We start from the raw sequence: 16,766 nt of genomic DNA, 5'->3' as shown, positions 1-16,766 counted from the left end.
CCTAAAATAAGTCTGCCCATGTAATAATTGTGCAGAACATTCAACAGTTAATCCTCAAGTGTTTAATGAAATAAGGAATGTGACTTTATGGTCTCCTAGATTATGTCATCGAAAGACAACAATTTATGTTGTTAGGACATCCTAAGAACCCGGAGTCTCTTGTACCTTTAATGTATATCTCTAGCTCAAGAAAACTTGTCATCTCCTCTCCATTATTTAAAAAGAAAATTGTTAGAAATACAAATTTATGGCAGTTTGGTTCAGTGACATCTGAAATGTCACAAGATGTATGTTTTATAAAGTAATCAAATCATAGAAACATAGGGCTGGAAGAGATAGAGGGGCTGAGACTAGGCCCCATGTTTTACAAACTGGAGCTCAGTGACGTGAATGAAGTAATCAGATTTCCACAGGAGACTGTTATATATGTGTATGGACACACATGTATGAATATAAGTAGCTATCTTCAGACACTTACTAATGCACATGAAATTTACATTTCTAATATTCTTTGTGTAAAATCTTGTCTTTGATTTGATCATCATGTTAAAAATTAAATTCTTTCTTCTTTTTTCTTACTAATCCAACGTCCCTTCTCTGTAATGGTCCTAAATGTCTTGTTCTCACTTCCTAAGGACAGTGGGTAATAAGGTGAGGGAATTTTGGCTTCTCTGCTTTTTTTGTTTTGTTTTCATTTTAACATTTAACTTATATTCATTTCATTTTTCTTTAGTTTTTGTGCTTTGTGATATCTTTGGTAATGAACATTACTTAGATATGTTTCAAACATAGAAACACTTTACTTTGAACATTCAGCATGTGGAAATGTGGAGTTAGATGGTAAAATTCATTGTTCTATTTGTCTAGGTTTTTGTAACAAATCACACTGGAGCCGACCAAGCAGATGTTCTCAAAGACTGCTTAATTATCGTTTTGACTAGTGTAAGTCCAGACCAAACATGCACCACCTTCTTTGCGGAAGATCTGGATATATTTTTTGTTAGCAATTTAATCTATATTTAAATGTATGGGCTCTTTTAAGCTCTTATCTAATTGTAAGAGCATTCCTGCCTTATTCCGTGCCCTGTGGAAGCATGTGTCTGCATGGGCATGTGTCCATACACACAGATTCACATACGCACACACTCTGACTTGACAATGCAGAATAAAGGACATCAAAAGCCCGGGAAGGAGCAGGTGGTCTGGCATGCCAAGACGCTGCTGAAGCAAATACTCAAGCAAGGGTTCCAGAACTCATGATCAGACTTGTGTGCTGTACTTTACTCTGTTTGGTTGCCCAGGACAGACTTAATATATCAGTGGCACTCACATGATGAGTGTTCATTTGCTCCGGTGTATGTACTATGGCTGCAGAGAAAGTGTAACGAGTTCCACAGAGAGCACCTGTGTCCCAACCCCTCCTGACAGCGCTGTGTTCCACCTGAGACGACAGTGTCTGTACTTGAGTTCGTGTGGCTCTCTCTCCCTGGAGAATGTGCTCTGAGGCTGCTGGAGGCTCCAGGGTTTAGAGTAACACTGGAGGAGGAGCTGCAGAGGGGTGGGCCATGTCGGGGCTGGTCTCACTGTTGACTTTGTGACTTCGGGCAGTCACGCAGCTTCTCTGAACATCACTTTTCTTATCTGGACGAGAAAGGGTAGGCTTTTTACCAATCACCAGTGGAATTTTACATAGACCAGTTCTAGGTTGAACAGACTTCTCAGTGTAGGCCGTTTTACATAGTGCTCCCCAGACGTGGGGACAGGGAGATTTCCACTCCCCATTTGTAGGAGCTGCTGGAGGGGTCCTTTCCCTGACTGAGAACCGGTGGATTAAGTTCCCATTGAGTTGCAGAATGTCTTACACAGTCCACTTGGTTGGGGTTAGGGCAATATCACCCGGTTGTCCTAGTGAAATGTGAGGAGCACACCAGGGGAACGGCAGATCCTTCCCCAGACTTGGGGTGGCTGTGACTTGCAGCCTTTCTTCCCCTCTGGGTGCAGCAGAAGCTAAGTGATTGGAGTTTTACCTCTTACAACTGTCTTTACCCGCACCCTGCTTGGGTTTCCACAAAGTGGGAAAATGTAGAAGGAAGGGGAGAAGTTACAAGGAGCTTGGGGAGCCAGCCCTGAACAACTTGGAGGGGCTCTTGTTGGAGGGGAGGTAGTGTGTGCTTGTGGAGTGTGTCTGCCGTGTGTACTTCAGCTCAGCAGAGTGAGCTTGAGGACGGAAGCCACCTAGGATGATAATGACTGCTGATGCTCTCTGAGCCACTCCAGGTTTTTTTTATACTTAGATACTCTCAGGGCTTCATGCTTAATTACCACAACAATCTCTAAGATAAGTAAATGGTCCTCATTTTATATACCAGGGGTGGCAAAAAATGTACACAAGTGGATACTTTGGTCAACAATGCTCAACCAGTAATTTTCCGTAGTCAGAAGTGTCTAGACGCTGATGGTAACCACTCTGAGCACCTCTTGTAATTACAGAAGTCAAATGTGACTTGTAGTCGTCTTTCGGTATCAGTATATATTGAGTATTACAATTTTCATACAGTTTTCCTTTCTTAAAATTTGTGTACATTTTTTGGCACCCTCTGTGTAAGGAAACCGAGGTTTAGAGTGGCTAAGTAATTTGCCCAAAGAATAAAGTCGTGGGTGTGAGATTGGAAGCAATCTTCCTCAAAGAATGTGGTGCGCCTGTGATCTGGATTTATACTACTCAAAACGATAATTAAATCGTCCTCGAGAACATCTGGGATGTGGGATGTGGAGGTGTGTTTGCAGAGTTGGCGTTTTGGACAGGGTTCCATGGCTAATGTCATGGCAGTCATACCACCTCTAGCACCCTCTACTGTCCATTTCCCCCCACAACACATCCACCCGGTGGGTCATCAGTCATTGTGGTCCAGGGAGGCTACCTCCATTTGCCAGAACATAGTTCTTCCTATTCAACCCAGTGTCTTGCAGGTCTTAATCTGCACCATCTCTCATTATTGACTCCCTTTCCTTTTTCCTTCCCAGTAACACTTCTTGCCTTTCCTCTTGCCCCCAACAGACATCTCAGCCAAGCCCTGGTGGTCAGTCTTCATGCAGCAGCCAACAGTCCCCCATCAGCAACTATTCCAACAGTGGGCTCGAGCTTCCTCTGACCGATGGAGGGGGTGTGGGAGACCTCAGTGCCATCGACGAAACCCCAATCATGGACTCGACCATTTCCACTGCAACCACAGCCCTCGCTCTACAAGCCAGGAGAAACCCAGCAGGGACCAAATGGATGGAGCACGTGAAACTAGAAAGGCTCAAACAAGTAAATGGGATGCTTCCGCGACTGAACCCCATCCTACCCCCTAAAGCCCCTGCGGTCTCTCCTCTCATAGGAAATGGTGAGTTTTGCATCTGCTCAGGGTTTTCTGTTCTTTGAAATGCAGCCAGAGACCCCTGAGAGGAACCTGGCATTTGGCTTTGTTTGCTGATTTTTCCACCAGTCATAAAATTATGCTATAGCCACACACATTACTGTTGCCTTTCTGGAGAGTCCATAGCTTAAAAGCAGGTAGTGACATTATAATACTGAAACAAAAAGTAAGACTCACATTCTGCTGGTGAAATCCTAACTATTCGACCGGATGAGAAGATCCCAGCAGCAGAGGCGTCTGTGCTCAGCACCTGTCTCATTTCCACATCTAAAAGCAGGAGGTTAGCAGCAACCTTACTGATGTCCTTCCAGTTGAGGAAAAGGCAAATAACCGTTTGCATTGTCAGCCCAAGGTAGTTTTGCTTCTGAGACCACACTGAGTGCCTGGAGCACATCCCAAGGGTGACCCTTCCCACCCCAACACTCAGGCGTGTTACACCTTTGTAGGATGTCACAGAGGCCCTGAGTGTGGACGTGAAGTCCTGGAGCCTTTGGCCTGTGACGTGCCTGTAACTTTAGCAGTGTGCATACGTCCTGGGCTCGTCACTCTGCACTTGTGCCAGGACTGTGAGGAGCTTAACCCATCCAAGAAGTCCTTACTGTCCTGTTTAAGCTAGGGGTCCCAGAACTTTGTCCTTGAGCTTGTGAGCCTGTGGCCCCAGCCACACCCACTCGGTGACTATGGCCTGTGGCCCTTTCGTGCTGTCCGAGGTGGGTAGCTGTGACAGAGACTGTCTGGCCTGGGGAACTGAGAATAGTTGCACCCTGGCCCTTCACTGTTTGCAGAGACCTGTTTTAAGTTCTCCTGAAATGACTTCATCTCTGCCACCCTTTCCGCAGGCACCCAGCCCAGTAACAGCTGTAATTTGGGCGGGCCCATGACCCTTCTCCCGAACAGAAGCGACCTTTCCGGGGTGGACGTCACCGTGCTGAACATGCTCAACAGGAGGGACAGCAGCGCCAGCACCATCAGCTCCGCCTACCTGAGCAGCCGGCGCTCCTCGGGCATCTCCCCCTGCTTCTCCAGCCGGAGGTCCAGCGAGGCGTCCCAGGCCGAGGGCCGGCCCCAGAACGTGAGTGTGGCCGACTCCTATGACCCCATCTCCACAGACGCCTCGCGCAGGTCCAGTGAGGCCAGCCAGTGCGACGGCCTGCCCAGCCTGCTCAGCCTCACGCCGGCCCAGCAGTACCGCCTGAAAGCCAAGTACGCTGCGGCCACGGGCGGGCCGCCGCCCACGCCACTGCCCAACATGGAGAGGATGAGCCTGAAGACCAGGATGGCCCTGCTCGGGGACGGCAGGGAGTCCGCGGGGGCCCTGCCCCCGGTCCACCCTCCCCGGAGATGTAGCGATGGGGGTGCCCACAGTTATGGCCGGCGACCTCTGCTGCCCCAGGACACGCTGGGCCACAGTGTGAGAAGAGCCAGTGACCCGGTGAGGACAGTGTCAGAGAGCCTCTCTCTGCCCAGGGTGCAGCGTTTCAACAGCCTAAACAGCTTTAACCCTCCGGTTTTGCCTCCATCCCTGGAAAAGCGTAACTTAGTGCTTCAGAATTACACACGGCCTGAGGGTGGCCAGTCCCGCCACTTCCACTCGTCTCCTTGCCCTCCAAGCATTACTGAGAACGTCACCCTGGAGTCCCTGACCATGGACACTGAGGTGAACCTGAACGATGAGGATTTCTTGCCTGATGACGTGGTGCAGTATTTAAATTCCCAGAACCAAGCCGGGTATGAACAGCACTTCCAGAGCGCCATCTCTGACGACAGCAAAATGTCCCATGGGCCCAACCTGGGGAGCGATTTTGACCCACGGGGGCTACCGGACAGCCACACCAGCCAGCAGTACCGCGCGCTGGAGCAGCCCTGCCCTGAAGCCAGCAAAGCTGACCTGCCCATTCAGTGGAACGAGGTCAGCTCCGGCAGTGCCGACCTGTCCTCCTCTAGGCTGAAGTGTGGCCAGCGGTCCACGGCACAGCCGGCTCGAGCTTTCGGGTTATACGGCAATGTGGGTGTCCACCCACAGAATCCCTTAAGGAACGGGCCTGGCCCAGCAGGGCCAGGGGGCTATCCGACCCTCGGGGAGCATGGGAGTGCCTACAGCAGCCCAGAGCACTTGCTAAGCCACAGCGGCGGGACCGGCACCACCGGAAATGCCTTCCACGAACAGCCCTATAAGGTTCAACAGTATGGGAACTGCCTCAACAGGCAGCCCGGGGCCCCTGGCCTGCTGGACAGCGCCTGCGGTGCTGGAATTCAAGCGGCAAAGCTGAGAAGCACCACAATGCAAGGCAATGGGAGCCAGCTGGATTTTGGCCTGCCAGTGGTGCCCAGTGAGTCAGCTGGCAGCACAGTGACTGGCATGCCAACTCGAGAGCCGGTGGGACAGGGGTACTTGGCTCATCAGCTATTAGGTGAAAGCATGCACCACCAGGGGGCAGGCCGCCCCGGACAGCAGGTGCTGGGGCAGGTTAGTGCTACCTCACATATCCACATCTATCAAGGGCCAGAGAGCAGCCTGCCAGGGCCTCCCAGCACTGGCGGCCAGCTATCAAGCTTGGCAGCTGTCAGAGGCTACCAGCCATGTGCCGGCTATGGAGGCAGCAGGCGCCAGGCAGTGCCGAGGGGCAGCCTCATTCTCCAGCCAGGACAGCACAGTGACACAAGTCAGACCTGCAGGGTGAATGGCATCAAGATGGAGATGCCAGGGCAGCCCCATCAGCTCTGTTCTAATGTTCAGAGTTACTCTGGTCAGTTCTATGACCAAACCGTTGGCTTCAGTCAGCAAGACATGAAAACTGGTTCGTTCTCCATTTCAGAAGCCAATTGCCTGCTGCAGGGGGCCAGCGCCGAAAATTCTGAGTTACTTTCCCCAGGTGCTAACCAGGTGACAAGCACAGTTGACAGCCTGGACAGCCATGATCTGGAAGGGGTGCAGATTGATTTTGACGCTATCATAGATGACGGGGACCACGCCAGCCTGATGTCAGGAGCCCTGAGCCCGAGTATCATTCAGAACCTTTCCCATAGCTCCTCCCGCCTCACAACGCCACAGACATCCCTCCAGTTGCCAGCACTGTCTGTGAGCACCACCAACATGGCCATTGGGGACATGAGTTCTTTGCTGACCTCCCTCGCGGAGGAAAGCAGATTCCTTGCAGTTATGCAATAGGCGCTAGGAAAAAGGACTGCCAACAAACATGAAACTTTATGAGTTTAAAAGATTAAATTGATTCACTTTTTTGCTGGTTTTTTTGTTTTGTTTTTTTGTTGTTGTTTTTTTGTTTGTTTGTTTTTTGGGGTTTTTCTTTTGTTTTTTTCTTTAGTTCTGTATGTATTTAGCAATCTCATCTCATCTAACTGGGATGTGTTTCAAGTATATTCCTTTTATGGAAAAGGACTCTGAAAAACCCTAAAGTATTCTAGGGAGAAACTGTCTTCCATTTCAGTTTGAATCAGTATTGTTATACTCAAACCACCCACTTTTTTTAAAACTGTAAGCCTGCCCCCTTTTTAGTAAACCAGTGTAAATGTGTGATGTGCATGTTCTTCCTTCTTTTCAAAGAGAGGTCAAACTAAAGGATTTGACATGTTTCTTTATTACTCAAAGGAACTAGGAGTTGGTATGCCTTTGACCACAGGGTTTCATGTCCAGCTTTTGAAATTTTCCTTTACATATGCTCAGTGTTTTTTGTTTTGTTTTGTTTTTTAATTGCTATAGTGGGCACCAGAATCCAAATATGCACAGTGAGTTTTAAGAATATTTGTGGGTGCACTGCATCATAGATCACAGATTTCTGACATGCCCCCCAACCCTAATTCAGTTCAGGGCATGCCTTGGACAATTGCACACAAGTGGAAATCAGGGCTCTTGAAATGAGATAGTTTGCTCACAGGTTGGATCTATAATTCTTGTCCGTAGAGAGCTTTGTGGTATACGTGTGTACGGTCAGTTCTCAGTTACCCAGTTGGCCTCTTCTCCCTCTTTCTTCATGAATGTTCAGTGCTCCAGTGAGAGAGGGAAAGGGCAGCTGTTGACACTCAGACACATTGCTTCTTTCATCTGTTCTGGTTAGAAGTTAGGTAGATTATAGATTGAAAGCTATTGGACAGAATTAGTTTCGAGAATATTTGTGGGTTTGCTGTCTTGATGAGCTCGCGCCATCTCTTTACTGTTACCAGATAACTGAGAATTGGTGTTATGTAGCTGTAAGTATATAGGTGTTTGAAAAACCCCACCACCGGCTGTCATTAACATATTAATCCCACTATAGTCAAGGACTACTTCTGTTTTAAGCACCCTATTTTCAGGGATTTATAATACTTGGTTGTAACAGAAAATCTCACATACAATGAAAATTGGAATAAATTGCTTTAACCATTTTTGGTATTTGAGAGACTAGGGAGGATGTTTAGTAGCTGTTGGACGCCTTTTTTTTATACCCTATCTATTAAATGCTGCATCCATTTAAGAAATTAAATGTTCTATGCAGTTCTTAGTGTGGACTTAATCTGTCCTTTTGTTTTGGATTAAAACATTTAAAGATTAAAAAGTGCAGCTGCTTTCCATGTGCAGTGGATACACATAAAAGACATACTATGTGTGCACAGAGTACATAGATTATCCAGCATTTTACTTCTTAAAATATGTAAACTATTAAAAAATATACGCATTAGCACCTCAGACTACCTGCTGTATTCTTCCCGTTGATCCTGGAGTTGGATTTATCCAAAGTGATTTGTGGTTCAATTGTGTGGCTTTTTCCCTTTATTCCTGCCATTTAAATTAGTATTAGAAAGACAAAATCAGGTACAATAAAATATTAGATAATAGAAAGAATGTTAGGACCAGCCCATTTTTGTCATGGTTATGTTCTCTCAGTTGGTCCAAGAATCTCAGCACGGAGGTGAATTTCCTTTTGGAACTTTGTGGCTAAGACAGTTGGGTTTGTTTTCAACTGAATATTCCTGAGATCAGCAGAAGAATATTCCTGGATGCTGAGATTTTTCCTCCACATCCTGCCATTCTCCCACATGCAGCACCTTCTTTAAAATCAAAGGATGCATCTGTTATGGAATAGGACCCAGAAGCAAAAAACAGCTGCTGATCTGAGCTGAGTAGCTCAGATCAATGGGAAAAGCAAGGCTTTTTCTGTGTTCCTCAAACAGATCATAAAATCAGTGATCCAGTGGCTGCAAATCCTTTTCCAGGAACCGTCAAAATCCCCAGGTCCTGGTCTTAACTTTCATGCTGTTGTGGTTTGGCCCAATCCCTGTCCTCTGTCTGAGACCTTTTTCCGGTAGTATTCCTGGATGTCTGAGATGGGCACTGTTGTCATCTGGTGCCTCTTCTTTTTCCTTTGGTTTCCGATGGTTCTCTGGGTTGCCCCCTTTCTTTACTTTTTCTTTTTTAGACTTGTTTTCCTTGCTACTGCCTGTAGATTTGCAGGGGACACTCATACTTTAGCTGAATATGTGGCCTCTCTCACTATGGAAATCTCAGAAGGATGGCTCTGTTCTGACAGTCAGTGGTAGGAAGGTCTTTTGGGGCCATGTAGAAGTGTCCTGTCTGGACATGGATCTCTATGGACTTGGCGTCTCCTATGGCGGGATGCACCCCAGCCTCCAGCCTTCTCTCCAGCGACTCGCTAGGTCCCATCCTACTTTGTAATGCAGGCTCATACATGGTACTCCTGTTTAACAGTGGTGTTAAACGTGTTTTTGTCAAACCATTTTGTTTGATTTTCTAAAGAACTAATGAGACTGCCCCTGCTCCTTATACATTGGCTTGTCCTCTTGAGCCAGAGTTGTGATTCCTGCAATGTATGTGCCTTATTTTATGTTGACCGTGTTAATGCGAGGGACCATTAGTGTTGCCCAGTCAGAGCTCCAGGCTGTGCCCCAGCCGGCCGAGAGCACACGATTGTAGAGAGTCCAAGCTGTCTTGTAAGCTGGTTTCCCATATTTTGAACCAATAGGAGGATGTTCTCTTCTGACAATTTACTGTTGTGTATTCTGCAAACATGTAAGATAAAATACAAGTTCATTTTTTTCACCTTTTTTAGATTTTTAAAAATAAAATGTGTAATCCTTTTTTAAAAGAAAGACATGTAAATACATTTAAGTATTGTAGATGTAGTGTCCAGACGTGGCGGCCCGGCCTTCCTCGGGTCTGCCCGCAGCCCGTGCGGCCCCACATTGCCCACCTCTGACCGCCACAGATGGACTGACTTTTGCTTTCAGAACCACTTAGTCTTTTTGTAACAAAGAGAAAGAACGATGTTTCTTACAATGTCAATAAAAAACTCTTTGTACTGAAATTTAGTGGGTTGCTTATTTAATTCATAGGTGCCTGGAAAGAGTGCTTTCTTTAGAAAAATTCAGAGCCTATGTTTAGACCAGATCCCCCACATACAGGCCAAGTGGCCTTGTGCTGAGACCCAGACCCCTCGTCCCTAAGGTGGTGGGAAATGAGATGCTTATGCCCTGCTGGCGGGGTGACAGGTGTGCCTGTACATGCCGGTGGTAACTATAATTATTTTTGTCAATGTTACCACTTTGCCAAACTCTATGTGGAAGGACATGAATAACGTTTAACGTCTTGTCCCTCTTTTATATATTGTCCTCTTGTTTTAAAGGGCATAGTGTATAACATGTTCACAGAAAATCTGACATAGTGCAAGCCTACTTCTATGTGGCTTTTAATAACTGACTTCACATAGAAATGTAAGCGATTTCTCTCATTTCTCGTTTCTTATACTTTATTTCAGTAATATTCTCCAGAGCGCCATAAAAGGCACCAAAAGAGTCCCCTTCCTCTGTCTAAGAAGTAGCAGGTGTCCTTTGAGCCAGCAGGTGAGGGTGGTGGTTGTCAGTGTGTCAGGGCAAGGATGGATGGTACCCTTGTGCACACGCATGCGCTCACCCAGGTCCCAGGGAATTGCCTGTCCTGTGGGTGATGAAGGCCCCTCCCTGTCCTCTAGCAGGGGCTCTGCAGTCATAGAGATGCTTCATGCTTTTCTAATTCACAAGGGAGAGTTTCCTCCCATAGGCCCAGAATTCTTTGCTTTCATAACTAGATCCCTCACATAAGTTGTCCAAATGAATTCAGAAAAAGAAGTAGGAATTTATGCCCTAACCTTAGGTATCAACTGTCAGCTTACGAACATGCATGCCATGCGGCAAATCAAAATTAAATCAGAAAATAAGGCTGATTGAAAGGAACGGGGAATGGGGCTCATGACACATTCCTGTAAGTCCCCATAAGCCAGTGTGAGCAGGTACACAGGTACAGCTAATGGCTTTGCTTAAAAGATGTCTTCTGTGAAGGAAGCACTATCTGAGGTAAAATGGTAGAGCTGTAACCCATATGGTGTCTCCTAAGATTTAAGTAATTTGGAGAATTCAAAGATGTTATATATTACCCAAATATTAATCTAATAGGAGAATGCTACAATAGATTGGAAAATTAACCCAAAATTGTCTTATTCATCCTCTTTTTCTCCAGGGTTTTCTCTTTATTTTCATGGTGGTCTTCCCCCTTTGGTTTTACTTCGTAGCATATTAACTATTGCAAATACAATCTGGGCTCATCTTTCTTTTAAGATTCACTTCCATTTTTTTAAAATCTCATTTTACCAACATAGACCTACCTTATGCCCTCTCTACCTACTTATTCAACCTCTTTACAATTTTTAGAAATAATAACAGGATCTAAATTGTTTTGGGGCGTTTTTTTTCTTTTCCACATGGGGTAGCCACATGCATTAGCCCACACTCGGCCAGCAGAGGCGTGGGATCTTAGGTTCTACACATTTTCTCACCTGTCCCGAATCTTTCACTTCTGCCCTTGCTGCTCCCACCTTCCTCTCCACCATTGGAGGTTCTGATGGTCCCGCCTTCAGAGAACTTAGAGTTTCTCTGGGGATATCAGACAATACTTACATGTTCCATTAATTCACAGCACTGCTGGATATCTCATCCCATGCAGATTCCTTGATAGGGACTGGAGATGGGAATAAAGCTCAGTGTGTCTCCAAGCTTCTAGCCCCGTAGTTGGGACAGACGTGTAATGACAGGATACAGCGGTATATCGTGAAAGATACGGAAAAGTTCAGAGTGGGGCGTTATCCATCTGAAGTGCATATGACAGGGCTTCTCAACCTCACTATTACGGACATTTGGAGCCAGATACTTGTTCATTGTGGGGGACTCCTATGTACATGGGATGTTCAGTGGTATCCCTGGCCAATACCCACTAGATGCCAGTAACCCACCCCCAGTTGTAATCAGGAAAAATGTCTCCCGGCATTGCCACACGTCCCTTGGGGAGAAAATGGTTCCAGGTTGAGAGGCTGTGGTTTAAGAAATGAAAAGGAGAGAGCCCGACTGCAGGCTGATGCCCAGAAAGATATTCAAGTACAGACTGGACTCGAGAGCTTCGGCACACAGGTGACAGAGGAGGCCAGTGGTGAGAGCTCCACTACCGGCCCAGTGCAGACCAAGAGGGCTGAGTGAGGAATAAACCCCGAAGAGCCCTGGCCCTGAGGACTGAGAAGGGGCTGGCCAGAGGAGGACAGGGAGGTCAGGACGCAGGACAGACGGTGTCTCTGGACACAGGGTGGCAAGTCTCAGGAGGCCGATGACAAAAGCAGTATGTAGACTCTGTAGAACGAGCACTGAAAAGGACTGGTTCTGAGAGTTAGGAGGCCCTGGGTGACCGTGGGGAGGTGCTTTACAGTGGGTGGTTGGGAGCAGAAACTACAGCACCATAGTTGAGAGTCCAGCAACACGTGATAGATACAAAAGGGATTTAGTGGCCTCTTTCAAGTGGCATATCACATTCCATCACATCCAAGATGTCATCAGTACTAAGACATGTTCCCACTAAGAAAAAGTACTGCACTCAGCTGTGACGTGGTGCTTCCTGTCCTCTAAACGACATGTGACGATTTCCGTAGTGTCACCAACATGGGCAAAATGCACCTTGGAGAGTATTAAGTACATGTTTCCAAGGAAAAGGAAAGAGATGGTGGGTCAAGGAGAGGTGGATGGTGGGAGTTTTCTTGTGGTTGTTCATTTTCCCTCCCTCCCTCCTTCCTTTTTTCCTTCCTTCATTAATTCAGAAGGCTTGACTGTGTTAATCACCTAATATAGAGGCAGAAGCCAGGAGGTGGTTGATGGTAAAGAGAACAGAGCAAGCATTGGGACTGACTGGACTGTGGGCCAGACCCCTGGGAAACAAGGGGTGGAGGGCAGCATGAGGGAAGCTTTAGACAGATGTGTGAATGGGTGCAGGAGGTTACGAAGCTGAGGGGACACAGCAGTGACATAGACCTCTGAAGACACAGTGGGGTCTGGCATGTCAGGAAGGCCACTGATGTGAACTGGGCACTGAGAATGAGTGGACAGTGAAGGGTGGGGAGTGCCTGACAGGGGAAACGGCATGAGGCAGAGAGCAAATACTGCTATGTCCCTCCAGGACCCAGGTTGGGTTTGCTGTGCATAAGAATTGTGGAAGATTATTTTGATTTTTTCAAGGAAAGAAAATTTTTAAAAATACCTCTTGGCGGTGGTGGTGGGTGGCCTGTGGGAAGGAGGGGCGTGGGGGTGGGCCCCTGGAGTGGCATAGGCCCAGAGCTGGTCTTCTCCTGAGGAAGCAGCAGAGTGAGCCAGCAAGGCCAGTCATGGACCAGGGACCTGCCCCTTCCCAGCCCCCAGGAGGCGGGCTCCAGCTGGCACAAGGCTGAGCATCCCCCAGGCAGTGTGGGTGCTGGGGAACCTGGACCCATGGACCAGGCTTCCCATCACCACTCTTCACCAAGTCAGCAAGACACTTCATTGGAATCTCAGTTCATAGTGCTTGTGGGTCCATGACTATTTTAATAAGGTAAAAGGTTGATCCCCTCAGTCTTACAGGGTGCAGCTCTGCAGGGCTCTGTGCATAACCTCCCTCCTGCTCCCAGTTTCTCTTCTGCTTGCCCCTTTCCCATTGTGGTTGAGTGAGCAGGGAGAGGTGTCCTGGCAGGTCTGTGACCAAGCTGGAAGGAGGGCCAGCAGCACACAACAGCGGGCCAGGCTCTCTTGAGGGCCTTCCCGGGGAGAGGCACCTGCTGACTGGCTGAGAATCACCAAGAATGGCGGGAAGCCGCATGGATTGGCTTTATGCCCCTCCTGTTCTGCTGTGTCTCACAGGGCTCCTTACTGAAGCTCTATCTACAGAAAGACTCCCTGGTCACTCCAATTAGAGGCAGCTGAAACCCTATCCTCTCCCTGCTTCTGAAACAAGGTCTAGCCTTGGGATGTGTGCTTCTGATGCCCAGTGGTAAAAGAGATCGCAGCAGTACACCTCTCTCCTGGTTCTCTGTCCCTGAACCATTGAAGCACCCCCCCCCCATGCACCCATACATGTCTGGTAGTATTTATGACCCAGTGCCTCACTCCTGGTGTTCTGCTAAGGTCCTGACTAGGCTAGAGAGCTTGCGGAGCAGAGGTTTACCTTCTCTGAGGACAGCAGGAGGGAAGGCAGAAAGAGAACAAGCACGTTCACTCCTTTGCTGGGCTGACCTATGAGAACCTCCTGTTGCTAACGCCCCTATGAAGAGGGAAAAAGAAAGCTTGCCCCTGTGAGCAGTCTAGTGAGTTTTCAATTTTGCTGCTCCCAGATCAGTATTCTTCCCCTGCAGCTGCAAAGCCTCAGGTGCTTAGAAATTCCAGGGCCCCCGATGTGATCCGTGCTCAGAAGTTTGACTGCAGCTCCTCTGGGCTGGCAGATGCAGGCCTCCAGCCCTCAGGACGTGTACGGGCCAAGTGCACTGCGGAGGTGTGATTCACTGCGTTCCCAGAGGAGAAGGAGGCAGCCAGCTGGCCGAGGATTACTGAACAGTCAGGCCAAGGAATCCCGTTGCTGTTTGGATGGAGACAAACAGCTAGCTACCTCCCTCTCCTCCTTCCCCGCTGAGGCTGGGGATGGAGGTGAGCCAGGGTTCTCCAGGCAGAGCAGACTGGGGTGGGGGTGGGGGTGGGGGTGGGGGTGGGGGGTGGGGAGGTGGGTGTCCCCAGTGAGTCAACTGCATTTTCATTTGAAGATGATTCTGACACCCCCAGATGTTTTACCCAAAACACACCTAGATGCATTGCCCAGAGCTAATTTTTTAATAAGCAGCAAACTTGGTAAGCAAGAAAAATAAAATTGGCTAACAAACAAAACAGCCCAGCACGTATGTCACCCTCAAAGATTGTCTGCAATCTCCTGAAAGAGATTTCTCCCCCTGCACCTTGAATATCTCAGGCTTTTTGGGTGACTATCAGTGACAGGGTCATTGCACAGCCATTTTAAAAATTGTTTTATTTTTCTATTACATTTGCTATTCAATATATGTTAGTGTTAGGCATACAATATAGTGGTTAGACATTTATATAACTTACAAAGTGATCACCCTGATACATTAAGTACCCACCTGACACCATATATAGTGATTACAATATTACTGACTATATTGCCTATGCTGTACTTTACATCCCCATAACTGTTATATTTATAACTACCAATCTGTACAGCTTAATCTCTTTAACTTTATCACCCAGTCCCCCCGATCCCTCTCCCATTTGACAACCATCAACTTGTTCGCTGTATCTGTGAATTTTTTGTTTCTGTTTTGTTTGTTCAATTATTTTGTATTTTAGGTTCCACATATAAGTGAAATCATGTGGTGTTTGTCTTTCTCACTCTGACTTATTTCAATTAGCATAATTCCCTTTAGGTCCATTCATGTTGTCACAAGTGGCAAAATTTCATTCTTTTTTATGGTTGAGTAATATTCCATTGTATATATGTACCACAGTTTCTTTATCCTCTCATTGACTGATAGACACTCAGGTTCCTATTGTAAGTAACTGTACACCCATTTTTAACCCTGCTACTCGAGAAACTCCCTGCTCCATGAACACAGGCCTCCCAGGCAGCTCCCATTTCACGTACATCCTTCCAAAGATAAAGTCAGGAAACATCATGATAAATGTTTCCTCTGAAGTTCATGCAAAGAACAAAAACCAAAGATCCCATCCAAGCTCCTTCCCCCTTGAGCATAGATAAATGTCAATTAAATGGAGGTAACAGCATGACCCTTTCTCACCCACCTCTGCCCCATCTACAGGGCAGTAACAAACAACACTCAGTCCCAAGTCTCCAAGGCACTTGAGAAAAGAACAGAATGTTCCATTGTCTTAAAGACAGAAGGTCAAGAAACAGCCTTTCCCTCAGTTGCTTTGACCCAGGGTGTCTTCACTTGCTGTGCCGTTATAGACGATTTAGTATCACTTCCCACTGTTCCATCTGAGCACCCAGCAGCTTCCAACATGGTGACGACCCAGCTTGTTTGGAATGTATTCCGAGACCATCCTAAATCAAGCAGATTTAACACTCAGCCAAAAGGAAGATTTTTGAAAATAAGCTGCTTTTAATCCATCCTTGCTGGCCATGTGTACCAAGATTCTAGCTTCATTCCGACACAGTTTTCCCTTCAAAGAAGCGTGCAAAGGCAATGAAGAAAGAGGATGACTGCACCACCCCCAGCTAGTGTCCTGCAATTCAGTTCTGGCATTTTCTACTGGGACAGAGGTGTCAGCGAAGACCCGAGGTAGGGCTTCATCTTCCTTAAGACGGCCTCCACTTCAGAAACCAGCCTCAAATTCAAGCCACTTGCCCTTCTGAATGACTACAAATTCAGGGGTTCCCATGATCCTCTCACACCGGTAATTCTCTGGAATGGCTCACAGAACTCAGAAAAGCGCTATATGTATATGTATAGTTTTACTACATAGGATGCCACTCAGGACTGGCCAAGGGAGAGGATGCAGAGGGCAAAGTCTGTGAGGGTCCTGAACACAGAACTTCTGTGCCCCTGCACTTCGTGGAACCAGAGTCTCTCACTTCTGGGCACATCAATGTGTTCACCCACCAGGAAGCTCCACTGAGCCCCAGTTCCCAGAGGTTTATCAGGGTTTCATTATGTGGACATAACTGATAAAATCACTGTCCATGTGACTGAATGAAATCTCCAGCCCCCCTCCACTCCCCAGAAGGCAGGCTGGCTCAGAGTCCCAACCTTCTAATCAGATGGTTGGTTCCTCCAGTGAGCAGCTCCCATCCTGAAGTTACCTGGGGGCCACCAGCAGTCCCCTCATGAACCTAAACTCAGGTGTGATCCAAGGGCTCGTGAGTAACAGAGACACTCGTATCACTGGGGAAATTCCAAGGGCTTTTAAAATCTCCCCCAATTTTAATTATACTGCAGGGGGCTTCTCCTTGGAACATTCAGACTGAGAAAGAAGAATGGATGGGAGCAGATG

General features: G+C 47.3%; 1 protein-coding gene across 3 annotated transcripts in view; it reads left to right on the top strand.

Moving 5' to 3' along the window:
* Window positions 1-9,736, top strand: part of GLI3 (GLI family zinc finger 3) — a 278,504-nt gene extending 268,768 nt beyond the window's left edge. For all 3 annotated transcript variants that reach the window (XM_088797850.1, XM_074340521.2, XM_088797851.1), the window contains 2 exons: window positions 3,059-3,386; window positions 4,259-9,736. In XM_088797850.1, the coding sequence (XP_088653976.1) occupies window positions 3,059-3,386; window positions 4,259-6,588 (2,658 nt within the window). In that variant the 3' untranslated portion in view covers window positions 6,589-9,736. The remainder of the gene's footprint in view (window positions 1-3,058; window positions 3,387-4,258) is intronic.
* Window positions 9,737-16,766: the final 7,030 nt, after the last annotated feature.

This window comes from Rhinolophus sinicus, chromosome 4, assembly GCF_057876585.1.
Source record: "Rhinolophus sinicus isolate RSI-liver-muscle chromosome 4, RSI-T2T, whole genome shotgun sequence".
In the NCBI taxonomy this organism is placed as follows: Eukaryota; Metazoa; Chordata; class Mammalia; order Chiroptera; family Rhinolophidae; genus Rhinolophus; species Rhinolophus sinicus.
The sequence above is the reverse complement of the archived record's forward strand: the minus strand, read 5'-3'. Positions and strand labels throughout refer to the sequence as shown.